This window comes from Oncorhynchus masou, chromosome 31 (assembly GCF_036934945.1).
Source record: "Oncorhynchus masou masou isolate Uvic2021 chromosome 31, UVic_Omas_1.1, whole genome shotgun sequence".
Taxonomy (NCBI): Eukaryota; Metazoa; Chordata; class Actinopteri; order Salmoniformes; family Salmonidae; genus Oncorhynchus; species Oncorhynchus masou.
The window spans coordinates 27020351-27048294 of record NC_088242.1 but is presented as its reverse complement, the minus strand read 5'-3'; the positions used below and the strand labels follow the sequence as shown (position 1 = coordinate 27048294).

The 27944-nt window shown below is 42.0% G+C and overlaps 2 protein-coding genes across 2 annotated transcripts; one reads left to right on the top strand and one right to left on the bottom strand.

The window, feature by feature from the left end:
- Positions 1 to 150: 150 nt before the first annotated feature.
- LOC135523710 (PHD finger-like domain-containing protein 5A) lies at positions 151 to 9769 on the bottom strand. The gene is made up of 4 exons (XM_064950551.1): positions 9663 to 9769; positions 9249 to 9272; positions 2417 to 2583; positions 151 to 336 (listed from the first exon to the last, which is right to left on the bottom strand). Exons 1-4 carry the CDS (start codon positions 9712 to 9714, stop codon positions 247 to 249), a joined length of 333 nt encoding a protein of 110 aa, XP_064806623.1. The 5' UTR covers positions 9715 to 9769; the 3' UTR covers positions 151 to 246.
- A 359-nt stretch (positions 9770 to 10128) lies between these two features.
- LOC135523708 (aconitate hydratase, mitochondrial-like) lies at positions 10129 to 27365 on the top strand. Its single transcript, XM_064950549.1, has 17 exons — positions 10129 to 10207; positions 11392 to 11534; positions 11776 to 12034; positions 13468 to 13560; positions 13803 to 13961; positions 14096 to 14246; positions 14492 to 14596; positions 14831 to 14922; positions 15008 to 15113; positions 15313 to 15470; positions 15754 to 15827; positions 22417 to 22528; positions 22653 to 22934; positions 23104 to 23295; positions 23573 to 23705; positions 25171 to 25292; positions 25432 to 27365. The coding sequence occupies exons 1-17, from the start codon at positions 10172 to 10174 to the stop codon at positions 25561 to 25563; spliced, it is 2349 nt and encodes a 782-aa protein (XP_064806621.1). The 5' UTR covers positions 10129 to 10171; the 3' UTR covers positions 25564 to 27365.
- Positions 27366 to 27944: the final 579 nt, after the last annotated feature.

Genomic DNA, 27944 nt, shown 5'->3' with positions numbered 1-27944 from the left:
ATGAGAGTTTTTAGTTAACCCTTCCTGCTGGACATTCCCCAGTTCTAGTTCATGATATCAAATTAGAATTTTAATGTCTAACGCTCAATTCAGAAGTGTGAACACGAGATCATTACTCCTATAACTAAAAGGGAAATACATACATTGCAGTAATATAAAAGAAAGCTTTATTGTATTGTCAAAACATGTTTACAAAAAGAAAAGTAAAAACAAAACTGAAGCAAAGCATGTTGGACTGTCCTGTCTTCACCTCTTCTTGAAGCCATACTTCTTCCGTTCATAAAACAGGTCCGTTTTTGAGCTGCCCAGGTTCACAATCTTGGGGCATCCATCTCGCTGTAGGGTCAAACCAAGGAGTGTAGAGAGAGTATCAAACGGTTAGTGCAGGTATAAACCAGAGGCAGTATAGAAACCAAGACACCTCAGTGTGAAAAAAATTAGCTTAACGGGTAGTACATATTGGGAAGGTTTTATGACAAGCCGAACATGTTCTGAGCCCAGAAAGTATTCACACCCCTAGACTTTTTCCACATTTTGTTGCATTACAGCCTGAATTAAACATTTAGTGAAATTGAGATTGACAGTATGGTGTGTTGGCCAGTGATGACAAAGTGGAATTATGTTATTTTTTATGTTTACAAATTAATACAAAATAAAGCTGAAATGTCTTGAGTCAATAAGTATTCAACCTCTTTTTCATGGCAAGCCTAAATGAGTTCAGGAGTAAAAATGTACTTAACAAATCCCATAAGTTTCATGGACTCGCACTGTGCAATAATAGTTACATGACTTTTTAATGACTACCTCATCTCTGTACCCCCCCCACACACACACACAATGATCTGTAAGGTCCCTCAGTCCAAGAGTGAATTTCAAAAATACATTCAACCACAAAGACCATGGAGGGACATTTTCCCTCAAAGGGCAGTTATTGGTAGAGGGGTGAAAAAAAAAGAAAAAAAAGTTTCATTTTATTTAACTCGGCAAGTCAGTTATTATTTACAATGGCGGTCTACACCGGCCAAACTCGGACGACGCTGGGCCAATTGTGCACCGCCCTATGGGACTCCCAATCACGGCCGGTTGTGATAAAGTCTGGATTCGAACCAAGTTGGCTGTTGGTACACCTCTAGCACTGAGATGCAGTGTCTTAGACCACTGCGCCCACTTGGGAAATGAAATTATACAATGTACCAACATTGCTCACTGCTCCAATTGAACAAAATGTACAAATCTAATAACAGAAGACTCATCAGGGTCTGAATCTCCACTAGCCATCGCAAATAAATAATATTTGTGGGGGGAAAATGAAGAAAGAAAAAACAGACAGGAATAGCTGTGTGTGAATAGCGGACGTGGAGAAGCAGATGAGTGAGGGCTAGTAGGTATGCGGCTACAACTGATATGTGAATGAAAGTGAAATGGATATTATTGAACCTGCATACAATAGACTAGTGGCTGTTGCTTAAATTCAACTGACTTTATAAACATTGTATAGCAGGTGCAGGTTCTTTAGATCGGTCTGACAGAAAAAGTCGCTAGTACCATATGAAACGGTACTAGGGTGTTCTAAAATGTTGGCATCATGACGTTTTGGTGCCTGTAAACCTGTGCAACACTTTTAGAAAGCAAGACCACTTTGACAGACAGGAATCTTTATCATCTTTCCATGGGAAATGCTTTCTCCTTTCCTCTAATATTTATGGGGCGGCAGGGTAGCCTAGTGGTTAGAGCGTTGGACTCGTAACTGAAAGGTTGCAAGTTCAAATCCCCGAGCTGACAAGGTACAAATCTGTCGTTCTGCCCCTGAACAGGCAGTTAACCCACTGTTCCTAGGCCGTCATTGAAAATAAGAATTTGTTCTTAACTGACTTACCTGGTAAAATAATAAAATAAAAATATATATAAAATAAAAATGGTACACAATTGTCTTCTAACAGGTGATATTACTCATATGCGATCCTCAACCGACAGAATCGTTGCGCTATCTGACGTGAGACAATGGGTATAAACTGGATTGCTGAAAATTACTCTAAATTATAGAACCACTTTCATTTCAATTTCCTGCTTAGACATCTATTAAATGTTGTGAAAGGAGTAGAAATAAAATTACATTTCATTGGTCACATACACATATTTAGCAGATGTTATTGCGCGCGTAGCGAAATGCTTGTGTTCCTAGCTCCAACAGTGAAGTAGTATCTAACAAATCTAAAAGTAAAAGACTGGAACTAAGAAATAAATAAATATTAGGTTGAGCTAGTTAAAGTAGTACGTGCTGCACACTGTTGAATTATCCCATATAGTTTATTCCAATGTAGATTATATTAACTATACAGGAGCATTCAGTGTGCAGACCTTCCTACTCCTTTTACAATCAGAGTGGGAGAAAGGGGTGAGAGGGTAGGACACCTACATCTTTCTCCTGGATGGTGCACTCCTTGCAGTAGTAAGCATCAGACACCCCGGGACCTCCACAGATGACACAGCGCCCCTGGTACGACCCGTAGTTGCATTCGTCACAGATGCGCACCAGAGTGCACGGCCTCACATACGAATCACAGATCACACACTTTCCATCGCCTGGGAGAGTGGGGAGAGAGGGATGAGTGTGTTATACAATTTTGAACTGAGCCATGCACATAAACAAAGCCATCAAAGTTGAAATATATAACCGTTCAAACGTTTGGGGTCACATAGAAAGGGCTTTGTTTTTGAAAGAAAATCAACTTTTTCAATAAAATAAAACATCAAATTGATCAAAATACAGTGTAGACATTGTAAATGTATATTGTAGCTGGAAACAGATTTTCCATGGAATATCTACATATAGGTGCAGAGCCCCATTATCAGCAACCATCACTCCTGTGTTCCAATGGCACGTTGTGTTAGCTAATCCAAGTTTATCATTTTAAAAGGCTAATTGATCTTTAGAAAACCCATTTGCAATTATGTTAGGACAGCTGAAAACTGTTGTGCTGATTAAAGAAGCAATAAAACTGGCCTTCTTTAGACTAGTTGAGTATCTGGAGCATCAGCATTTGTGGGTTCGATTACAGGCTCCAAATTAACAGAAACAAAGAACTGTCTCCTGAAACTTGTCAGTCGATTCTTGTTCTAAGAAATGAAGGCTATTCCATGCGAGAAATTGCCAAGAAACTGAAGATCTCGTACAACGCTGTGTAGTACTTCCACCATCACAGAACAGCGCAAACTGTCTTTAACCAGAATAGAAAGAGTGGGAGGCCCCGGTGCACAACTAAGCAGGAGGACAAGTACATTACAGTGCTTAGTTTGAGAAACAGACGCCTCAAAAGTCCTCAACTGGCAGCTTCATTAAATAGTACCCGCAAAAACGTCTCAACGTCAACAGTGAAGGCGACTCCGGGATGCTAGCCTTCTAGGCAGAGTGCAAAGACAAAGCCATATCGAAGACTGGCCAATAAAAATAAAAGATTAAGATGGGCAAATGTATTTCTTATCAATTGATGTTATTTTAAATGGACAAAAAGCTGCTTTTCTTTCAAAAACAAGGACATTTCTAAGTGATCCCAAACTTTTGAACGGTAGTGTGTGTGTGTGTATATATATATATATATAATATATATATATAAATATATGCGCCCCTACTGGATGGAAATTACAAATGTAATGGCTGTGCTCAATGCAATGGCACTTATAAATGTAGATCCTTCAAACACCCACAAACAGGGAAATCGATCCCAATCAAAGGTGTTATTACGTGCTCCACAGTTATTGATCTTATAACTTGTCATTGTGGTAAAAATGATGTGGGTAAAACAAAGCGCGAATTAAAAGTACGTATCTCAGAGCATCGTAGCACCATTAGGTGTAAAAACTTGACTTACCCAGTTGCGGCCCACTTCTTGCAGGCCACACGATTTCGTCTGCGTTATATTGGCATCGAACATGTCACCCTCCATAGGAGAGGGGGTGACCTTGCTAATTTAATGTTAAAACGAGAGACTGTCTGGATCTTTCATTTGAAGACGCTTGCTCCCTTCGGTCTCAATGTAGACTTTGATCTGAAGCCATTCTTGTGATTATTGTGACTTTGCCATTGTAATTGTTTGTAACCTTGTGTAGTCGGAAATTAATTTATGATCGTATGGTATCCATTTGTTGTTTGTATGCTGTTCTTTGTATGCCATATTTGATAATTAACCAATGATATTAGGCCACTCTTGGCCATGATTACAGACGCATGTGCCTTTTGACACTATATAAAACAAGTCATCCCGCAGTGTTTGTGATTATACCCTGATGAAGACAGCTTGGCTGTCGAAACGTTGGTAATTACATTTTTGCATCTGAGCTCCGAGATTGTGCGGCTCTCTTTTATTTTCAAGTTTTCTACTCCGCTAGCCAGCACCTCGCCTAAATAGGTGTGCGTTTCTTTTTCTTCTAGAATCCTGACAAGAACCGAAACATTTGATCATATTATTCCATTGCTAGCCTCCCTACACTGGCTTCCTGTTCAGCCAAGGGCTGATTTCAAGGTTTTACTGCTAACCTGCAAAGCATTACATGAGCTTGCTCCTACCTATCTTTCTGATTTGGTCCTGCCGTACATATCTACACATACGCTACGGTCACAAGACGCAGGCCTCCTAATTGACCCTAGAATTTCTAAGCAAATAGCTGGAGGCAGGGCTATCTCCTATAGAGCTCCATTTTTATGGAATGGTCTGCCTACCCATGTGAGAGACGCAGACTCTGTCTCAACCTTTAAGTCTTTACTGAAGACTCATCTCATCAGTGGGTCATATGATTGAGTGTAGTCTGGCCCAGGAGTGTGAAGGTGAACGGAAAGGCTCTGGAGCAACGAACCGCCCTTGCTGGTTCCCCTCTCTCCATTGGGATTCTCTGCCTCTAACCCTATTACAGGGGCTGAGTTACTGGTGCTCTTTCATGACGTCCCTAGGAGGTATCTTCGGATGGGGCCACAGTGTCTCCTTACCCCTCCTGTATTTATGCTGCAGTAGTTTGTGTCAGGGGGCTAGGGTCAGTTTGTTATATCTGGAGTACTTCTCCGGTCTTATCCGGTGTCCTGTGTGAATTTAAGTATGCTCCCTCTAATTCCCTGTTTCTTTCTCTCGGAGGACCTGAGCCCTAGGACCATGCCTCAGGACTACCTGGCATGATGACTTCTTGCTGTCCCCAGTCCACCTGGCCGTGCTGCTGCTCCAGTTTCAACTGTTCTGCCTGCGGTTATGGAACCCTGACCTGCTCACCGGACGTGCTACATGTCCCAGACCTGCTGTTTTCAATTCTCTAGAGACAGCAGGAGCGGTAGAGATACTCTGAATGATCGGCTATGAAAAGCCAACTGACATTTACTCCTGAGGTGCTGACTTGCTGCACCCTTGACAACTACTGTGATTATCATTATTTGACCATGCTGGTCATTTATGAACATTTGGGCCATGTTCTGTTATAATCTCCACCCGGCACAGCCAGAAGAGGACTGGCCACCCCTCATAGCCTGGTTCCTCTCCAGGTTTCTTCCTAGGTTTTGGCCTTTCTGGGGAGTTTTTCCTAGCCACCATGCTTCTACACCTGCATTGCTTGCTGTTTGGGGTTTTAGGCTGGGTTTCTGTACAGCACTTTGAGATATCAGCTGATGTACGAAGGGCTATATAAATAAATTTGATTTGATGCTGTATGGTCAGAAAGAGTATGACATTGTTACCGCCCATAGCATTGAACACAGGGGAAGCCAGCGAGTAGTTGCCCCCCCCAAAAAACTAAAATAATAGCCAGTCAGTATTGAGCTAAACCGAGTGAGCTCAGCTGTGAATAGTCCTGGCGCACCAAAAAAACAAACAAAGGGAAGCCAGTTTGAATTTGGCTTCAGACCAATCAACATCACAAGCCAAACGTAATTATTGACCCATTAAAAAAAAAAAAATGCATCTCATTGTATTGTTGTTCTCCGGTGGCAAGCTAGCTAAAAAAATCGTCCCATTGCTAAATTAGCCATGGATGGAGAACGGGACTTGGACTTGTGGCTTTACTTAATTCTCCATACCGTCCAGTGATTACAAAAGCTATTCTGATCCAACCATACATTCATGCATTGTGCCCCTGGCCTGAGAGGATGGAAGTTCAACATGTAGCTAGATGTAGTAGGCTAATGTTAACTAGCTTGCCTGGCGCATCATTGCCCATTAAAAGGAAGTTAGGCTAGCAAATCAAGTATTTTAGCAAGGTAGCCCAGGACAACAAAAAATAAAAGCATGTACTATATGACAGAGTCATAGACCATTTAGGCAAAATGAAAGCGGATGGTATTGGCGTTTCTCTACAAGTACTTGCACACACACAGAAATCAGTACCATGGACAGCACATCATATTTAGCTTACGTTGATTGGACTAAATAGTTTTTGTTATCACTATATTAGACTATGTATAGGTGATATTAGATGAAGTTGAAATGGTGCTGGAATAGCAGAGGTTGTTTTGTCATCTAAAAATGTTGTAAACATTACCTTGCTTGACCATGCTGTCGGTCATGTAATTGTTGTTACATGCAATATGTTTTGTGGACTTCACCGGACAGATGTTGCTCACCGGTTTTGTAATGAAGCAAATGTGTGGTTTAATTTATTCTGCCACTGTCTTTTTATTGTTAATGTCTCAGCCTTAGGCCTATATAGCCCGGTGTCAAGACACATGAACTAACAGGTTATAGAGCAAATGGGGGGGGGGGGAAGAAATTGGCCTCTCCGGTGATTTTACCCACACACCGCTACTGTAACATACAGCACTAGACTAAACTTCATACGTATTGAGAGATAAACATTGTAACGCTTTCACTGATTGTGGGTAACCCGGTATTTCCCGCCAAAGCCAGAAGTGTTATTCAAAAGCATATAAATGTCTGGATTTGATTAGAGCGTTAAGCGGCATGAAAATTCAAACCTGGTGCTACCTGATCCGCCATATATAAAATACATTTTATGAACCCAAGCCCAAATGATTGTGCCATTATCCAATACATACATTTTTGATATCGGCACATTACACACGACAGAAAAACCATTAACTCCCATAGATGTTGCTAGCTATAGGTGCTCTTGGGTAAAGAAATTAAACTAGCTCCAGCAGGCAAATCTTTGAGAGTGAAACCTATTACTGTAAGGCTGTTAGCAGGGAGCAGGTCTCGAACCCTCAACCTTCGAGCCCGAGGTCCGGCGCGCTATCGACTTTGTGCAAAAGCATACTCGTGCGGCAGAGTCGATTTCCGTGCTTATAAACCCAGGGTCGTTACATTACCGAATTGTACTTTCCTGATTTATATGGTCTGGAATTACACACATTGTTTAAACCATGATAAAGCAGAAGAGAACATGTGATTATGGTGTAGCACATGCGGCCTACAAAGTTATAAGTATAGGCTAGCGAATTTGATTTTGAAATAATAGGGCCTCTTTGTATAACTAGTAGGCTGACTCTTATTTATTTACATACATACATACATACATACACTGTACCTTCCATAATATTTCCAAATGTTATTAGCCTCCCACCTGTTTCTCTCGCTATTATTCCTTCCTCGCTTTCAACAGTTAAATTAAATAAGTTGTCCTAATATAATATAGGACTAGATTTAGATGCAGAAGGCTTTCACTTCTCGACAAATATCAAATGGTTATGGGTCTGAATAAATAAACTGCTATACCCTACCGCGTTCACGCTTCTTTCAATCTACCAGGGAGTTCAATTGGGCTGCTGTATTTAACATTCAGCAACAAAGAGCTTGCGCCCCTCTTCGAATAGTGTATTGGTATAAGAAATGCAACAAACAAAAAAATTTCCAGCAAGCTATTCTAGTCTAGCTATTCCTGCATGGGACTCCGAAGGGCTAATGAGCGGTAGAGGCCAGCGGAGTAGAGGTGCATGGAGAGGAGAGGCCAGCGGAGCACAGGTGCTTGCATATTGCACAAGTGACATAGGCTATAAGTTAGAAGCTTATTAAGATGGCGAGGAACCTCCTCGCGCAGTACAAAACATGATTTAATATTTTCCTGAGTTCTCTGGTTTTTGTAGAACCACCTGCAACTGGACATTTAACCTTTCTCGATTTGAGAACGAAGAAAGTATTGCCAGGAACAGGTTAGTTTAAAAATCTATGGCGATGTTTTGTATCAGCTAAACTGTATCCTCGAGTATGGAAACATAGTTGTCACATATCTTGCGTAACAAACTGTAGCTAGGTAGGGTATGTAAAATGGGGTCAACTTTGAGCACCTGTATCTCCTGAATGCATTGGCAATCAGGTCCAAAAAGTCACCTTCTGACCACTTCGGCCAACCATGTATTTAAAGGTTTTAATTTAGCACAATATTTGACTAAATGAGCCTGACGTTACTCTTTAGTGAAAGGGCCTTATATGTTCTGTTTAAAGGGCGAATTGGCTCTGGAAGCCAAACCAGCCAAATACTCACTCTCAATCTAAACGTGAATCGATTCTCAATTGCGATACGGCTCTAGAAACAAAAACCCCTCTACTTTCATATCAAATCAAAATAATTTCACAAATGCAAAATACACACTGTTTTAAGACGGCCGTAGTCTTTTTCGGTGACAAAACGTTTGTGGCGCCATGTATTTAAAGGTTTTAATTTAGCACAATATTTGACTAAATGAGCCTGACGTTACTCTTTAGTGAAAGGACCTTATATGTTCTGTTTAAAGGGCGAATTGGCTCTGGAAGCCAAACCAGCCAAATACTCACTCTCAATCTAAACGTGAATCGATTCTCAATTGCGATACAGCTCTAGAAACAAAAACCCCTCTACTTTCATATCAAATCAAAATAATTTCACAAATGCAAAATACACACTGTTTTAAGACGGCCGTAGTCTTTTTCGGTGACAAAACGTTTGTGGCGCCCGTCTTCCATTTACACAGGTGTTCGGTGAGGCAGATAGCTAACGTTAATTAGCACTGGTAGTGCACCGTCTTCAATCTGCTTTCCTTAAACAAGCGCTGTAACATGGAAATGTGTCCGCTTGGGTACCCTAACCCTATAAAAATGTATCTATTAAACCTTTTATTTATTGCCAATGTGAAAGATAAAGCCCTTACGCTTTCAAAACCCGTACCGCAAGCGATGTATTCATGTTCAAACCGAGCGTCGCGGCCCTTAACAACCCCCAAGACATGACCCTATTTGAGACAGACATGAATGCAAAGTTGTAAACATTATATTGAAACTTACATTTCTCGCACAATCTTCCAATAGCTGAAAAGTAAACAGAAATCAGTTACTGAAAATGATTGTACAGTAAATTAGCCAACAAATAATTATTTCATGAAGCTGGCTACGCGAGTAACGTTATGCAATCAATAAAGTTGAGTCAATTTCGCTTGAATATAGCTAAATATAACGTTAGAAGGCATGCCAAAGGGTTGACGAAGAAGCAAGTTATGGTAACGTTAACTAGCTAAATGAATGAACAACATTTGCTAACTGCTCCTACTAGCATGTTGGTTACTGTACTAGCTTAGCTAGCTAGCCCCTATCGACAAAAGGCTTGAGCACAGCAATAACCCATTCACAGCACGGATCATTGCTGACAAGTAGTTAGTAGTAATACAATCATATTCGGTAAAAATAAAACGAACAGCTTACCAACACCGGCTTGTTTTCTACAAAAGATCAAATCTGGATGATGCTTAGCCATTGTCGTCGAACGCAGGGCATGCAGTGGCTATGTTGAACTTTGACCCTTTCTTCCTTTCTTTTGGTTTAGTTCCTTTTTCGGATCATATTATTTTAGATTATTTCACGTTAGTTAAAATATTATGGTTATGGATATGTTAGTGAATTAATCTAGCTAAATTCAAAAGGAGAATAATAAATATGAACTGCACATAATTCATCCCGGGGTCCTTGCAGCTAGGTATACAAAATAATAGATACAAAATAAAGGATTTAATGTTTGGCATTCATGTTGCATATTAGTTAAGAAAATATATGATATATACATTTCTGAATTCAAAATTAGAGTAGGACACAGAAAAGCTATATTTCTAATACAACTTTACACGTGCGATCTATTTTCCTGCAAAGACACGCGACGTAGACGGCTACAAAACCTGACGTCACCTCTGCTCGACACATCTTTGTCAGTGAACAAAATGGCGACATACTGTCTCACCGTTGCCCGGCTACAGGTAGGTGACATTTTATCACCTTTATGTACCATCGATGTGTGAGAGTTCACCTTCAAATATAAGTGAATGCACTTTGGATGTAGACCTGATGTCTATATATGATGTTTGTCTAAGAGAGTACGATCAGTCTTGCCGGCTACCCAGGTCATCTTGTCCTGAGTCAAAGCTTCGTCATGAACTCAAGTTTGTCATTTCCACACAAATATGGCTTTTTAAAGCGATTTGTAACATTGAAAATTGGACGAAGGTGCCCTAATGTACGATGTCATTGCGCTCTATATGTAATTTCAACCGAGGACACGTTTGTTGGTCGCAAGGTTAACGCAAGGTTAGTGCGCATAGCAACCGCACAAGGCGCTGGCAAGCACGACGCAGCATGTCCATTGAAAACACGGTAAGACTAATGTCCGGAGTGAGGGGTGTCATTAGAAAGCAGTTTGTCATACGAATCTTGACTTTCTGGTATTTTTATTTCAAGTCTAAATGGATTTATTGGCGTTATGCTAAGGAGTTTTTATTTTTCTTCTGATCTCTAGAACTGTTTGATGTTCATAGATCTGGTTTCCTCCCCATACCTTTGAGTGACAGCACCTCTTTGGTGACACAGAAAGACAACAATACCTGTTTATTGCTGTACGTCTCAGCTGTTGTAGCTGTCAGTTGTATGCTTGGGTTCAGGGATTTCAATTGAAGGACTCATTTTAGTGCTGATTAGTGACTAAACATTAGAATTTTCCAGATAACTTTGTCTTTGTATTTGCTGGCAAACTCATACATATATTCTCGAATGCTTGTTAACCCCACATTGTGCCAATGATATGATCTCATCTGGTTCCATACAATGAAAGGCCTTAAAGCCATACAATTCCACTGCTCCCATCTAGAGGCACAGGAAGAGCAGTTTCACCTTAAGCTAGAATGAGTCTTTATGTGCTCAACAAGAAAATGTTAACGTTTTTATTGGCAACTCCCATCCATACTGCTCTCTATACACACACTTGTGCATAACTTTGTAACAAACCCACCCTTCCCTTTTTATGGTTTAATTCATTGTGGGTGCAGGCACACTTTTTCATCCAAGTTGTTTACTCATGGGCTACAGTACAGCAACCAAAGACTTATCTAACTCTAGGCCCAAATTATTTTGATGTTTACTTTTTAAAATTATTATTCTCTGTCCCCAGCTTGCCCTGGGCCAGGGTGTGCGGCGCCTGCACGTGTCTGCAGCCTTCAATGCCAAGGCCAAAGTGTCAATGAGCCGCTTTGAGCCCAGCAACTTCGTCAACTATGAGAAGCTCAATGAGAATGTCAACATTGTGCGCAAGAGGTCAGTATGCCTCTCTGTTTACACTAGAACATGTACTTGTTTCACTATGTTTACAGTGAGATGGGTGGCAGGCCTGTTCTAGTGTGGTGCCATTCTGTTTCTGACTAAGCCGACTTCAATGTCTTGCCTAGGCAATGATGGGACTGTAACGCAGGCTTTTTATGTTAATTGTCAGCTGTACAATTAGAGCTACTTGTAGCCCTTCACAGTAACTCTGCACACTCTCGGCCCTCCCTTTCAGACTCAACCGTCCCCTCACCCTCTCAGAAAAGATTGTCTACGGCCATCTGGATGACCCTGTGGGGCAGGACATTGCCAGGGGCCGTACATACCTGCGTCTGCGACCGGACCGCGTGGCCATGCAGGACGCCACGGCCCAGATGGCCATGCTGCAGTTCATCAGCAGTGGCCTGCCCCAGGTGGCCGTGCCCTCCACCATCCACTGTGATCATCTGATCGAGGCCCAGATTGGAGGAGCCAAGGACCTGGCAAGAGCAAAGGTGAGAGGTCAGGGGCAGGCCTCAAATTTTCCCGACGACAGCCACGGCCGTCTCCCCCCCTTTGTGGCCATAATGCCCTCTAACAAAATCCATGCCTTTCGGCCAAGGTGGCTGAATATAATAATCTGGGGATACAATGTGCGTGTTCTTATTTAATGTCGAGGCACACAATGAATAAATTGGGACTGTCCACATTTACTTTTCCTAATTCAACAAGTTGCATAACATTTAGCAAAATCAATAGCCTATGTCAATCTACTATCCCCCCATAGTACAAAAATATACCTTTTCTATTGGTCAGCTTGTTCTGTACGAGAAATAAATATTCCAAACAGAATCTGGAACAGTTGTGGGATGATAGATCCCAAATTCATGAAAAAAATACTATTTTAAAAGCAGTTGGGCTGGTGCAAAAGATCTGATTTTTTTTTTGCTTGATATGTTGATACTGTTGTCTCTTCACAGTATACGTGCACAAGGCAGTAGGCTATATGTGTGACTCTTCCAAAATGCAATTCGCGGGGAAATGTGGCAAATGAAAATATCCTTTAGAAAGAGGGAAGATATTGAGCTGCAGCTAGGATTGTGTCTGGCTGCTGGACAATGAAAGTTGAACATGAGAGAAATAGCCTACTGGTTTCAATGATATGAGGAAGAGTTTATAAAAATAATTCCCTCAACATTCCTATGGCCAGAATTTGACTAGGCTATTTTGAAGTAAGGTAAGACATGCCTCATAAAATAAAAAGTCCAGGTTTGAAACATTTTATAGTTAAATGGCTTCAAAATGCTGACTGACTCCGCTCAGATTGCAAGGTGGGTGACGAAATGACTTAAATGTAAATGTAAATGTTGTGGTGTGCAACAGGCACTGGCCTATCTTGAGTATGTTGACAGAATCAAGCCTTTAGGTGATATTAATTATCCTACATGATATATTTTTCTTTCAACTTTGGTGCCTCCTCATGTTGGTGTGGACATAAGGCTGTAGCCAATATGCATAGCCTATCACCTACACTTTGACACAGCTAATTATTTTAGTACTTTTTTCTTAACCAAAAAACACTTATTTTTTTTCAAATGCATTTATTGGCTCTTTTGGTTAATGTTCTTGGCGACCTAGCAGGTTGGGCACATCTGCAAGGCCAAATGACCCTGCCCCTAAAATCATGATATTTCAGTCCTGGTCAGGGGGATGGAGGCAGGTAGCCTAGCTGTTAATAGCTTTAGGTGAGTAACGGAAAGTTCACTGGTTCAAATACCGAGCTGGCGACGTGAGCGACGCACTTAACCCTAATTGTTCAAGTAGGTTGCACTGGATAAGAGCGTCTGCTCAATGACTAAAATGTGAATTCCTCAGTCCTGGGGGATGGAGGCAGGACTAGGGAATAAAGTACCAGTAATAATATTTGTCCTTTTCTCTTGGTCCTTAGGATATTAATGCGGAGGTGTATAACTTCCTGGCCAGTGCTGGAGCTAAATATGGAGTGGGCTTCTGGAAACCAGGCTCTGGCATAATCCATCAGGTACAGTAATGAGGCTAATCTGAAATTACACTTTTGAAGGCACTATTTTTCCTAGTGTTGTTTTATGATAATGCATTCACTTGATTATATAATTACATTCCAATAAATTGTTTATGAATGTAGGTCCAGAATTTCATTATGTTAATGTGATGTTATGTTAACAAGATATTGCACGTCTATAACGAAGAGCTATGTTTGCAGTGTTAAGTACCATATTTGACTACCATATTGCACCATTTCAGATCATCCTGGAGAACTATGCCTACCCGGGGGTATTGCTGATTGGCACAGACTCTCACACACCCAATGGTGGCGGACTGGGCTCCATCTGCATTGGAGTGGGAGGGGCTGATGCTGTTGATGTCATGGCTGGCATCCCCTGGGAGCTCAAGTGTCCCAATGTAAGTGTGATTCCTAGTTTATATTTAACAGAAACCTTTTTTCCTGAAGTCCCCAGTAATATAGTACAGTGGCATAATGCATTTCTACAACTGATACTACATAAACCTCACTTAACCATGTTCTACAACGACAGGTTATTGGGGTGAAGCTGACAGGCAAGCTGTCAGGATGGACATCCCCCAAGGATGTGATCCTTAAGGTTGCTGGGATTCTGACCGTGAAGGGAGGTACTGGAGCCATTGTGGAGTACCACGGACCTGGGGTGGACTCCATCTCCTGCACAGGTCCGAGAGAGGGAGGACTTTGTTACCTCTGCACACTACTGCACACTTCATAGTGGTTATGCAGTCAATGAGACAGGTCATAATCTATCTAGGATGGTGACCAGCTGATCTCTGATCTAATATACTGTACTTGTTTTATTTTGTGCTCGTCACACTACATAATCAAAGTGTATACTATCAAGCCACATTGTGATTTTGTGTTGTAGAAATGCCTATAGTAACCTAAAGACCATTGTGGGTTTTAGGAATGGCCACTATCTGCAACATGGGGGCTGAGATTGGAGCCACTACTTCTGTGTTCCCCTATAACCACCGCATGAAGACCTACCTGGAGAAGACTGGTCGTGGAGGTCAGTCAGTTCATGTCGTCAAACACGCCTGTGTGTGATGTGCAATGATCTCTGGTTATATGCTGAATATGTTTGTGGAAGTCCTGGGAATGGGTCCCAAATGGCACCCTATTCCCTATATAATACACTATAAGGGGAATAGGGTGCTATTTTGGACACTCCCCTGAAAGGGTTTTCATTTCATTTTAAAGAGATGTTTGATCCATTTCTGACCGGTTGCCCTCCCTATCTCAGACATTGCTGCCCTGGCTGACGATTACGCTGACCTGCTGGTTCCTGACGTCGGCTGTGAGTATGACTCAATGGTCGAGATCAACCTAGATGAGGTGAGTGCCCTCCCCTGCTCTTTCTCTCTCTCACACACCCCCACACCCCCAACCTAACCAAGCTACTGTTCTCTGTCCCTCCAAGCTGAAGCCCCACATCAACGGGCCCTTCACCCCTGACCTGGCCCACCCCATGGCAGACATTGGGGCCACGGCAGTGAAAAATGGCTGGCCCCTGGAAGTCAAAGTGGGTCAGTGCAGCCTTCAGATTCTTTTGACCTCACAGTTGACCACTGGCTCTCACATGTCTCTGTTTAGAGCTATTTTTGTGCTATTACTATATTATTAACTATACATCTGACTTTAGCCTTGTATACTGATCTATAGATTTTCTACTGAGAAAGTAGACATGCAGCAGGTGGCTCCTTAAGCTCTGTCCCCTCCCCTCAGGTCTGATTGGCAGCTGCACCAACTCCAGTTATGAGGACATGGGCCGCTCTGCCTCCGTGGCCAAACAGGCCCTGGACAAAGGTCTGAAGTGCAAGGCTGCGTTCACCATCACCCCCGGGTCTGAACAGATTCGCGCCACAATCGAGCGAGATGGATATGTGAGTACCTGGGCACGGGCAGATGTCTAGTATAGGGGAAGGGGATATGATCAGGGATGTCTTGGGTGCTGGTCACTCACCTAGCAAATCAGGGCGACAGGATAACTTTTGTAAAATATTGTTAACATCCTTGATTCTTAGGAGGATGTCAACTTTGGCACAACTCTGCTCTCTAGTTTTAAGGGCATCATATGTAGCCAATTTGTAATTGGAGCCTTGGATGTTGATATATTCAGCAGGAACTACTTTTAGCTGCTCCTAATTGAAGCTGTATTTTCTGTAGTCCAAGATCCTTGGTGATGTTGGTGGAATGGTCCTAGCCAACGCCTGTGGACCCTGCATTGGACAGTGGGACAGGTAATAATTAGTTGACTTACTCATTTATGTTAAGAGCTGCTGAGGTGATCGTATTACTGGCAGTCATGAGTCATGACCTCAGTAAAATTCCATGTGACCGTTGGGTCAATGTAATCTCCAGATATGCACTCTGGACATGCATTAGTTGTACGTTCATCAGGTTGCTAATGGCCTGGTACTCAGGGGCTCTACTGTCCTTTCGAACCACTGTGACATCAATGCAAATATAATCACAAATCACATGAAAACGGAATATGCTTTTAAAACTCACCTCACTGTGATTGATCAATTTGAAGAAAGAAGTTACAGGTTGCAACTGAGTGGAAATCAGTTGTGGATGTTTCAAAGCCTAACACAATGAAATGGACAGCGTTTTTCTAAGGTGAAGATTAATTTGAAACAGCCATATGCTGCTTTTTGAATTAATAAGCATAGGCCTATATTTGAGCCCAAGCCCCCACCCCCAAGAGAACTGAATTAAAATAATGATTGTCTTTGTACAATACATGACTTACCACATAATATACATGACAGGAAAACGTGTATAAAGAAATAGGCTGACACAATACCCTTTTAAGCTACAGAATCTTACCACGGTGAGTTTCTACTCTCTCCTGCATTCCTTTCTCCAGTGTGCAGAGAGGGGCTGTCAACAGTCTAATCAAATGTTTTCGTTGTGCAAATTTCTTACTGTTCACTTTCCCTAATTAAGCACTGGGTATCTGCAGGAGCAGGTTTGGGTGTCATTTTTCTGTCGTGCAGCGAAATTACTCAAGTAGCCTATCCAACAGAGTGAAAAACATACCTGCAGGAAAGTAGCATCTTCGCTATTCCAGTGTATACGGATGACATGTCTTTTTATCTTGCTAATTTAATAATGGGCCATTCTAAATCAAAACTAAGATTAAATGGAGAATAGTCTGATGGGTGAGAATATGAGGAAACAGCGTGTGCAGCCTGAGGCAAGATGGTGGCAGCTTTCTTTTTTCAAATCATCAATAGCTGATAGTCGCATCATGAAGCCCGTACAGTGCATTCGGAAAGTCTTCAGGACCCTTTTCCCCCCACCCACATTTTGTTAAATTACAGCCTTATTCTAAAATGGATTAAATAAAAACAATTCCTCAATCTACACACAATACGCCATAATGACCAGGCAACATCTGTTTTAGAAATGTTTGATAGTTTATAAAAAAAGATCCCTTATTTACATAAGTATTCAGACCCTTTGCTATGAGACTTGACATTGCGCTCCGGTGCATCCTGTTTCCATTGATCATCCTTGAGCTGTTTCTAAAATACAACTTGATTGGAATCCACCTGTGGTAAATTTCAATTGATTGGATGTGATTTGGAAAGGCACACAACTGTCTAAGGCCCCACAGTTGACAGTGTATGTCAGAGCAAAAACCAAGCCATGAGGTCGAAGGAATTGTCTGTAGAGCTCCGAGACAGGATTGTCTTGAGGTGCAGATCTGGGAAGGGTACCAAAAAATTGTCTGCAGAAGGTCCTCAAGAACACATTGACCTCCATTCTTCTTTAATGGACAAAGTTTGGAACCAAGACTCCCCCCTAGAGCTGTCCGCCCAGCCAAACTGAGCAATGGGGGGGAGAAGTGCCTTGGTCACTCTGACAGAGCTTCAGAGTTCCTCTGTGGAGATGGGAGAACCTTCCAGAAGGACAACCATCTTAGCAGCACTCCACTAATCACGCCGTTATGGTAGAGTGGCCAGATGGAAGCCACCTCAGTAAAAGGCACATGAAAGCCCGCTTGGAGTTTCCCAAAAGGCACCTAAAGGACTCCCAGACCATGAGAAACAAGTCTAATGAAAGCAAGATTGAATTCTTTGGCCTGAATGCAAAGCGTCACATCTCCAGGAAAGCTGGCACCGCTCATTACCTGGCCAATACCATCCCTCCGGTGAAACATCGTGGTGGCAGCATCATGCTGTGGGGATGTTTTTCAGGGACTGGAAGACTAGTCAGGATCGAGGGGAAAGAAGAATGGAGCGAAGCACAGGGATGCCTGATGACAACCTGCTCAGGACCTCAGACTGGGGTGAAGGATCACCTTCCAACAGGACAACAACCCTAAGCACACAGCTAAGACATCGCAGGAGTGGCTTGGGGACAAGTATCTGAATGTCCTTGAGTGGCCCAGTCGGAGTCCAGACTTGAACATAGCTGTGCAGTGACTCTCCCGATCTTCTCTGCAGATCCTCTCAAGCTCTGTCAGGTTGGAATTGGAGAAACTCCACATATACAGGTGTGTCAAGCTTGTAGCGTCATACCCAAGAAGAGTCGAGGCTGTAATCGTTGCCAAAAGTGCTTCAACAAAGTGCTTAAATGGTCTGAATACTTATGTGAATGTTATATTTCAGTTTTGTATTGTTAATAGATTTGCAAAAATTTCTACAAACCTGTGTTTGCTTTGTCATGGGGTATTGTGTGGAAATTGAGGGGGGTGGGTGACAATTTAATCCATTTTAGAATAAGGCTGTAAAGTAACAATGGATAAAGTCAGGGGTCTGAATACTTATCGAATACACTGCATCGTTTGATTTCTAATGTTTGTATAACAACTACTACAACTAAAGTAGCAATTAACTCTAAATCTAGCGTACAGAACCATTTTCCAATTATAATGCTCCTGAATGGGGGAAAATATCACTTTTATTTTATTCAGCTACGTTCAATTATATTCTTACTATAAAATAATGGCACAGAATTTATAAGCATATCTTGTCTGCTAAATGAGCAATCCTATGACATGGTGCATAGCCAGATAACATACAGTAGGCCAACACGTATTCTGTTCTTCTGAAATACGTTATGATATGAAGAAAATGTATCTTCAGACCTGCCTAAAATAAATTAATGGATATAGGGCTGACCCCATTTAGTCGATAGGCTTTTGGTCCACCGAGATTTGTCACACATATAGCAATAAATTGTGTACAAGACACTTGTCTGAGTGGCCTAATCCATTGTGAAGGCCGTGGGGGTGGCACGGTCCATCACTAAGACGTGGTACTGAAGTTGTATATGGTTATTATATAAGAACAATGGTGCAACACTATAACGATGCACTTTCTCCCGCGTTAGATAGGGTTCGCTGTCCGCGGTTCTGAAACATCAGTGCGCTCTTGATTTGGCACCTTTTCCTATACCATGTTGCTATGTCCATAATAGCAATGTTACCCAGAATATTGGTGGTGAGAACCAATGCGGAGGCAGCAGTGGAGTTAGAAGACGGCATGGTTTGCACAAGGTGATTAAAGTACTTGAATTTGGCGCTCTGAAATTCAAGTACTGGAAGGCCTTAAACAGACATTTTCTGAAGCTGGTACTTGAAAAGTACTTTAAAATTAAGATCAAATATGTTTATGAAAAATATTAGGAATGTATTGGTCTAGCGAACCCACTATCAAGCAGACTACAGAGTTTGCTTTCCTCAGGTGTTTCACCCACACTGCCACTGAGCAAGGCAGGTACATAACTGACTTAGGTGCTGCCGAACCTCACATCGATAGCAAAAATTCAGGGCAAATGTAGATTCAATCATGCCTGGCGGGATATTGATGTTTTTGCCAGATCCAACCAGGGATGTAGTGGAGGAAAACTCCTCCCATGACACAGGCAGAGAGGACACAAACTACCTCAGCCCAGACCTACAGTGGCAGACTCCGCTGACAGTGAACTTAAAAAAATAAAAAAACATCCATCAACCCCTACAGTGTCAAGACGCACCCCCAAACAAACCCCCTGCCTGACTTTCGGAGAGAGTGTTCAACTAGTAAATAGTCGCTGATATTTCAGTCATGTCTAGGTAGCGCAAGGGCTCCGGCTATAAGCCAGGTAGCTAGCTATAACTAGCTGGCTAGAAGGATGAAGCTAACGTTAAGCGGAGCCTGACCTCAGCAGGAGCAGTTGACTGAAGTTTAAGCTAGCTATAATTAAAAGATGGGCTACTATAAGTTGACATAACCAAATGCCTTTTCTTTATAGAGTAGTGAACCCGACTGTGGTGAGTCAGGTTGCAATGAAGGAGATGCAGAGTGAGGAAGCGGTGAAACAAGCAGGGAGATGGGTTAGTAGTTCAGGGGTTCCCAAACTTGGGGTCCCTAAAATTCTAAATAGGCGCCCGAGAGAGTCTTTAATCTTTATCAAACACATTCATAAATTGTGTCTTTTCAAATGGGTTTAGAATGCAACATTTTACACTTTACACTATCAGAATTCACTTATGTCATATTTTAAATATTATGACAATTTAATATGTACACTGAGCAAAAATATTAATGCAACAATCTAAAATAATTTACTGAGTTAAGGTTCATATAAGGAAATCAGTCAACATCTTCAGTCCTGACTTAATGTATGTAGTCATGAAACCGGTATTATTGAGTAGAACTTGTAAGTCAGTCTTTTTTTTTTCATGGGGTTGTGGCGATATACTGCCATCTGTTGGCGACTAGAAAAAAATGCATAATAGGAATTTACAGATTGATGGTCCTTAAATATTAGTGTTTGAACAAGCACTTGAAAGTCCATAAATTTGACTTGCCGCTGACTTTACGAACCCTGGAGATGAGAAAACAGCCATTGCCTTAAGAATAGTGAAGAAACCCTAACGTAATTAGGTCCATTAATATATCTTGCCGCGCCAGATCCTGCTTGTGTTGCCTGTTTGAGTGTTTAATAGCCTACTGATTCCGTGAGCCTCAAGCAATCACAACCTCTGAAACAATTTCACAAACTCGGCTGTTTTTAAAAAATCTTTGCTCTTCTGTAATAAAGGCTTTACACTTTGTTGTTAGGGTATTACTTATTTGTGTTTACACTGTTTGTAGTTGTCTCATATTTATAATAATGACCCATTTCTTGGTCTTATTGTTATTATAACGATCATAATAATAACGGTCATTAACATTAGTAGGCTTAGTATAGCAGCCTTAACCACCATCGAGCTGTAGGGCCTAACACGGAACTCAAACCGTGCGCTAATCGTGCATACATTTATTTTGTCCCCCTACACCAAACGCGATCACGACACGCAGGTTAAAATAGCAAAACAAACTCTGAACCAATGACATTAATTTGGGGACAGGTCGAAAAGCATTAAACATGTATGGCTATTTAGATTGCACTTGCTGGCTAATTTGTCCTGGGATAAACATTGAGTTATTTTACCTGAAATGCACAAGCTCTTCTACTCCGCCAATTAATCCACACATAAAATGGCCAGCCGAATCGCTTCTAGTCATCTCTCCTCCTTCCAGGCTTTTTCATATTTTGAATTTATATGGTGATTGGCATCTACACTTTCATAGTATTACCACGGCTACCGGGAAAACCGTTTGTCTTTCAATCACCCGCGTGGGTATAACCAATGAGGAAATGGCACGTGGGTACCTGCTTCTATAAATAATTGAATAACATGGATTTCTAAATGTATTTTGCGACGCTCTCGCACGCGACGTGTAACTTCAATACTTATATAGGCTACTGTATCAAGCGACTGTTTTTAGTCTCCCCCCCCACCCCCCCAAAAAAAGTATGGTACGCTTACTTAGTGTTTACATTGTTCCAAACCATCAGACAAATGTATATTGTAATCTAACAACACCTGTTTGGCGCACAGCGCTGCCAGCATTTTCCACAACTAGTCAAATTTATTCCACACATCTGACTTCACTTTTCCCTCCTGAGCAAGCAGCAAACGTTCCCCCGTTTTCAAGTTTATTTGTCATGTCCTCTGCATCCATTTTGCGATGCATACATGTGTCACGTAACGAGAAGAATGGTTGCTGGAATAGGGCATGTAACAGAACTTTTGTCAAATGGCTGTAATTATTTTGCAGGTTCAGTAACATGAACAGCGCAGTAAACACTGATCTGTGCTGGTCGCTGCAGCAGGGAGGAAAGGGAGACAACGGGTGATCGTCAGTCACTCAATGTCTTTTTATTTATTTTTTAACACTGAGTTTTTAACAGGAAGTCTGAGCCCGCCCAGCACAATCAAATCAACTGCGGTCAGACTCATGTCTTTTTAATTATTTCATCAAACGGTGCACTCAAAGCATAAGACGAGCTCAGTGCATATAGTTGATTATAGTTGATTAGGTTAAAACGCATAGAAAAAAATGAAAAATTCACGTTTTAAACATTTCTACCAATTTATTGGTAGAACAGATTACTCTAGGTCACCCAATATTATTTTTGTTTGTTTAGGATAGTCCTAAAGGGATATTGTGATGGTGTATATTCAATTGATTTTGTTCCAAAAACCCGCATCAGCAGCTTTTGTGTGGAGGCCTGGAGATGCTAAACGTGTTTGTTAATTAACATCTATTACTGTGAGACCTGCAGACTTTTGCATGACAATAACCAACTGACAATTTCATGACTGCCACAGCCCTATTTATGTTTATTCTGTTATTCATTTAGACTTAAATGTGTCTTAAGATTGGCTGTGTTTCAAATAGCATCCTATTCCCTGTGTAGTGCACTTGGTCAAAAGTAGTACACTATATAGGGAATAGGGTGCTATTTGGGATACAATGTTAAGTTGATGTTTCTGTTCAGGCGTGATGTGAAGAAGGGAGAGAAGAACACCATCGTCACATCTTACAACAGGAACTTCACCGCCAGGAATGACGCCAACCCAGCCACACATGCCTTTGTCGCCTCCCCTGAGGTACTTTTAGGATGCTTAATGCACCTTATTTTCGGACTTTCTCTTTTCTCACTCGCATAGAAATATTATACACTTGCGCGCACACACACCTTGCCTCTCTCTCCCTTGTCCTCTGCTCCTCCAGATTGTCACAGCCCTGGCCATCGCAGGAACCCTGGATTTCAACCCAGAGGTTGATTACCTTACGGCCGCCAATGGAGAAAAGTTCAAGCTAAAGCCCCCCAGTGCAGACGAGCTTCCCAAGTTGGACTTTGACCCCGGTCAGGACACCTACCAGCACCCCCCTGCCGAGGGTGGCTCAAAGCTGAGGGTGGACGTCAGCCCCACCAGCACCCGGCTGCAGCTGCTGGAGCCCTTTGACAAATGGGCCGGAGGTGACCTGGAGGACCTGCAAATCCTCATCAAGGTCAGGGGTCAAAGGATAATCTGGGGTCTGTTCAGGAGGGTGCGACATTATTGAATGTTCAGATAGAAATATATTTTGTAAGTGAAGACTCCTTTTTAAAATGTGATCCTTTCCAGTCACCCTTACTCTTGTTCTCCTTTTCACATTCCACCATTCATGCTCTCTCCAGGTGAAGGGGAAATGCACCACAGACCACATCAGCGCCGCTGGTCCATGGCTCAAGTTCCGTGGTCACCTTGACAACATCTCCAACAACATGCTAATTGGAGCAGTCAACATCGAGAACGACGGCGTCAACAAGATCAAGAACCAGCTGACAGGAGAGTATGGCGGTGTGCCTGACGTCGCCCGTCATTACAAGGTAAGCGCCCCGGATGATGAACAATGACCCTTGACCCCTAGCTCAAACAACATCCTTACTTGAGATAAACAAGTGTACTTTTCGCTTTAATTTCTCTTTGAAAGTCTGTCTCGTTAAGATTCAGACCCTTTTATCATTTTGTCCAAGAGGGATTGATATCGATTAGGCATTCCCTTAAACATTTAGCCGTCAATGTAAGAAATGGCAATTGATTAGGGTTTTTAATGGTTTCCCCTTTTTTTTAACTTTAACTCCCCTCACCTTCCTCTTCTTCCAGGCCAACGGTCTGTCATGGGTGGTTGTGGGAGATGACAACTACGGTGAGGGATCCAGCAGAGAGCATGCAGCCCTGGAGCCCAGGCACCTGGGAGGAAGATGCATCATTGTCAAGAGCTTTGCCAGGATCCACGGTAACTTACGACAAGATCCACTTAGGGCTGGGCGGTATACCGTATTTTACTATATACCGGTATTGATGCACGTACCGGTTTGGGTTTTTACTATACCTTCTGTAAAGGTTTTTGAATGTTTGTTAAATGGTCAATGCAGCACATGCAACAATGTTGATGACGACAATGTTTCTACTTTTATCTTAATATAAATCCACAAGCGTTCTGTAATTACAAAATTTGTTTGTTTCTTACATCTGCAAACAGCTAGTTTGTATTTTCTTAGCAAGTTAAGCTAAATTGTGTTAGCCATTAATGCTAATCGCTAACTAGGTAATAAAAGTACTGAATCAGAGCAAACGTAGCTAGCTAATACCAGTGCTGGTGGAGGCCGCATGTTTGTGCAACAGTATCTTCTAAATCGGAGGAATAGGCGCAACTTGAATATGTTAGCTACATGAATAAAGATTTAATGTATCCAAAGATTATGGGATCCCATAGGAAACACTGAACAGCACTTTGGTTACTACCCTGTCACAATAACTAGTCGAATGCATTTTCATGTTCAAAGTGACCACTATTATTTATATTCTAACTATAAAATAAACATTCTATTTCCATGATTCAAAGTTCACCCGTGTTTTGATCTAAATCGCAATTGCAACATTTGTTTAAAAATGTGGCCTAGGGGCCTCCCGGGTGGCGCAGTTGTCTAAGGCTGTGACACCAGAGATTCTGGGTTCAAGCCCAGGCTCTGTTGCAGCCGGCCGTGACCGGGAGGTCCATGGGGCGACGCACAATTGGCCCAACATCGTCCGGGTCAGGGAGGGTTTGGCCAGGCAGGGATATCCTAGTCTCATCGCGCACTAGCGACTCCTGTGGTGGGCCGGGCACAATGCACGCTGACCAGGTCGCCAGGTGTATTGTTTCCTCCTCCGGTTGGATGTGCGTTGTCAAGAAGCAGTGTGGCTAGTTTGTGTTGTTTTTCTGAGGATGCATGGCTCTCGACCTTTGCCTCTCCCGAGGCTGTATGGGAGTTGTAGCGACGAGACCAGACTAACTGGACCAATTGGATACCACGGAATTGGGGAGAAAAAAGGGGTTAAAAAAAGAGGCCTAGTGTTTTTTTTTTTTTTGTGTTTCCCCCTAATTGTGGAAATTCATGTAAATGCACCAAATTATTTTTGTTGACTTGAACAGTATAATTTAGAATAGGTGTTACCACCCTAGGGTCACACACTACTCATAAAGCAAATGTAGAACTTATATTAATCAAATACCGTCAAACATTTAGAATACCATGTTATTTTGGCCATATCGCCCAGCCCTATATCCACATTAACTTACAACAGTATCCACGGTAACCTACGTACAGGCTAAAGGGGACAGTTTGTGTAAGCAGAACATTGCATCTATATTGCTTCTCTCACCAACTTCATTTTCAACATCCATTCAACTAACCTTTTTTCTGTCCTTCTATCTGCAGAGACAAATCTGAAGAAACAGGGAATGCTGCCCCTGACCTTTCAGAACCCCGCTGACTACGACAAGATCCGCCCAGACGACAAGATATCCATCAAAGGGCTTGCAACCTTCGCCCCAGGAAAGGTGAGTGGCACTTACACCAGTCTGTAGGCTTTGAGACTGTCCAGGATCAGAATCGCCCACCTCCAGATTAGGGTCTGGGACTTTGTTTCCAGAAGGTTCACATGTCTGTATCTCTAATGGTGTATCCCTGCCCCTCCAGCCCCTGTCTACAGTAGTGAAGCACAGTGACGGCACCAAAGATGAGTTCCAGCTGAACCACACCTTCAACGAGACACAGATCGAATGGTTTCAGGCCGGGTCGGCCCTCAACAGAATGAAAGAGCTCCAGTAACTTGAGAGAGGGAAGAAGAGCTACAGGGGGAGGGGTTGAGAGGACAGCGGGACATGCTGTGTTTTAAAGATATGGGATGTCTCAATATTCTTGAATGGCTTCCTCCCTCTCCTTATCACTGATCTGTAAGGTAAAAGTACTTGTTAACGAGCTCTGTTTAACCAATCAGGGATGAGGGAGAGGAGGCAACTTAAGAGTTTTGAGACTTGGTAAAGAATAAAAGCCACACCCCTCAAATATCACGATTCCGGTCCAGTACAATCATCAACCCCTGCATGTGACATCCACTGCCCTGCACTGTATAGACAAGTCAAACACAAACCACAGAAACTTTCATATGTAAGAAACGCATCAAACTTTGCAGTACAGATAGGAGTGCATACACACAGATGGGTACTACTGTAGAGTTGTTTTAAGGTACTGTGAGTTGCTGTGGTAGACAGAATTAACTGTCTGTCAGGCATGAATGTTGTCTCGCAGATACTGTATACAAAGGGACACTTGCCGTTAAGTGTCATATGTACACGCTCTACTTTTGATCGGAACGGTAACCTAATACACTGCCAATCGCAGCTCCTCCTGTTATCAGTTCCAACCGATTGGTGAGGCTTGAAGTCTGTTTCAGCCAGTCCTGTAGTCACTCACCTTGCCTCTGAGTTTCACCAGTGTAGCACTTTATCTGTTGCAGGCGGCACGGTCTCTCTGCGTTAGTGATCGGGTGTCTGCTTTGTCCTTTCTGCTCTATCAACACACCGTACGATGTGTTTTGTTAATTTTGTGGTAGATTCTCCAAAATACAAAAGAATAGAATACACAGGCTGGTTAATACGAGGCAAATTGATTTATCTATATGTGCATGTTACCTCTTTGTAACAACATCCCAACAGCAGTGAATAATAATACAACACAGTTCAAAGCTTCAAATATTTTAGTGATTGTATTTTTTTTTTTTCTCAAAGCTTGGATGTGCATTGACATGTTTAATGCGGTCTCCTCATTGGACTACCAGATTCTTTCGCCCTGTCCTGTTTTTGTTTTTTTTTGCGCTCTTTTATCTAATCTTACATGTTAGTGCCTAGAGTTTGTCTGAGTCGAGTAACTTGGCCAGGAAACAAATTATTGTCTTTGACACCAGGTTTACTTCAGTAAAAAGATAGACACCTAAAACACTCCCATTGCTTAGCAGTGTATGGGAACTCTCTCAAACATACTAGCTAACTCTGCCTAGAAACATTCGCAAGGAATTACAAATTTATGAATTTCTGTGTTTTTATAAAACACATTTAAACATCAAATCCCAACTGCATTAAAGTTGAGTGACGAAGTGCAGCAGCTTTCCAAGTCTGCTGTGCAATGGGAGAAATGGTACCATGGCCTCAATGTCTGTTTGATTTAAATCCCCCCCCAGACAGGTCATTGCTAGAAAGGATCCTGCTTTTGTCAAATTAACATCAGATTTTACTTTTCGTAGCAGATTGGAACATAAGCATCAGGTTCTGAGAATTAGGTTAGGAAAAGGGTTAGGGTTAGTTAAAATGAAGGGGGAAAAATATACTTTTGATTTTAATTTGACCAAAGCTGGATCCCTTCTAGCCTTGACCCCCTAGACAGGAAACACACTCATGCCAAACAATCTCAATCACTCGTACTATCACCAACCTCCTCCTGTCTACAATATGGGAAGTGTCTGGATCCATGTGTATTTAAATGTCTTTTCGATGTTATTTTTTTCTCTATTGCAGAAATGAGTGCTATCCAGTTGCAATGCGTTGTAAAAATAAACTGACATTTCAATGACTATAGACCACTGCCTCTGTGGGTTAAGTTGTGCTGTCTGGGGTAACTTATTTTTGTCTCTGTGGGAGGGAGGGAGAGAGAGACAATCCTCTAGGACAGGTTTTTATATATATATTTTTTTTTGCACCATGTTATTATCTATTGTATTTTCCATCTCTATGCAGCATGATAGACAGTTGGTCACACTTCTCCAAAGCCGCTGAGCCGAGAAGGGTGTAATTGCAGACCGCAATTTAGGGTGTTTTCTGGTATGGGTGTTTTTTAATATCAAGTTATACCCATTGATGCTAACCATTTGGACAGCTGACGAAGAAAGCTGCAGTCATTAGATTTTGACACGGTCTGTACATTCTTCCATATACCAGAAACTGATGAAACGGCATGATCATTACACAGGTTCACCTTGTGCTGGAAACAATAAAAGGCCACTCTAAAATGTGCAGTTTTGTCACCAACACAATGCCACAGATGTCTCCAAGTTTTAAGGGAGCATGCAATTGGCATGCTGACTGCAGGAATGTCCACCAGAGCTGGTGCTAGATAATCTAATGTTAATTTCAAATCAAATTTTATTGGTCACATAC

What these genes read in the sequence shown, in the direction of transcription:
- LOC135523708 (XM_064950549.1), top strand. Translation starts at nt 10,172, where the DNA reads ATGGCGACATACTGTCTCACCGTTGCCCGGCTACAG. An exon ending in TCACCGTTGCCCGGCTACAG is followed by an intron (nt 10,208 to 11,391) that starts GTAGGTGACATT and finishes CTCTGTCCCCAG; the next exon opens with CTTGCCCTGGGCCAGGGTGT. An exon ending in GAGCTTTGCCAGGATCCACG is followed by an intron (nt 23,706 to 25,170) that starts GTAACTTACGAC and finishes TTCTATCTGCAG; the next exon opens with AGACAAATCTGAAGAAACAG.
- LOC135523710 (XM_064950551.1), bottom strand. Translation starts at nt 9,714, where the DNA reads ATGGCTAAGCATCATCCAGATTTGATCTTTTGTAGAAAACAAGCCGGT. An exon ending in TAGAAAACAAGCCGGTGTTG is followed by an intron (nt 9,273 to 9,662) that starts GTAAGCTGTTCG and finishes TTTACTTTTCAG; the next exon opens with CTATTGGAAGATTGTGCGAG. An exon ending in GCACCATCCAGGAGAAAGAT is followed by an intron (nt 337 to 2,416) that starts GTAGGTGTCCTA and finishes TTGACCCTACAG; the next exon opens with CGAGATGGATGCCCCAAGAT.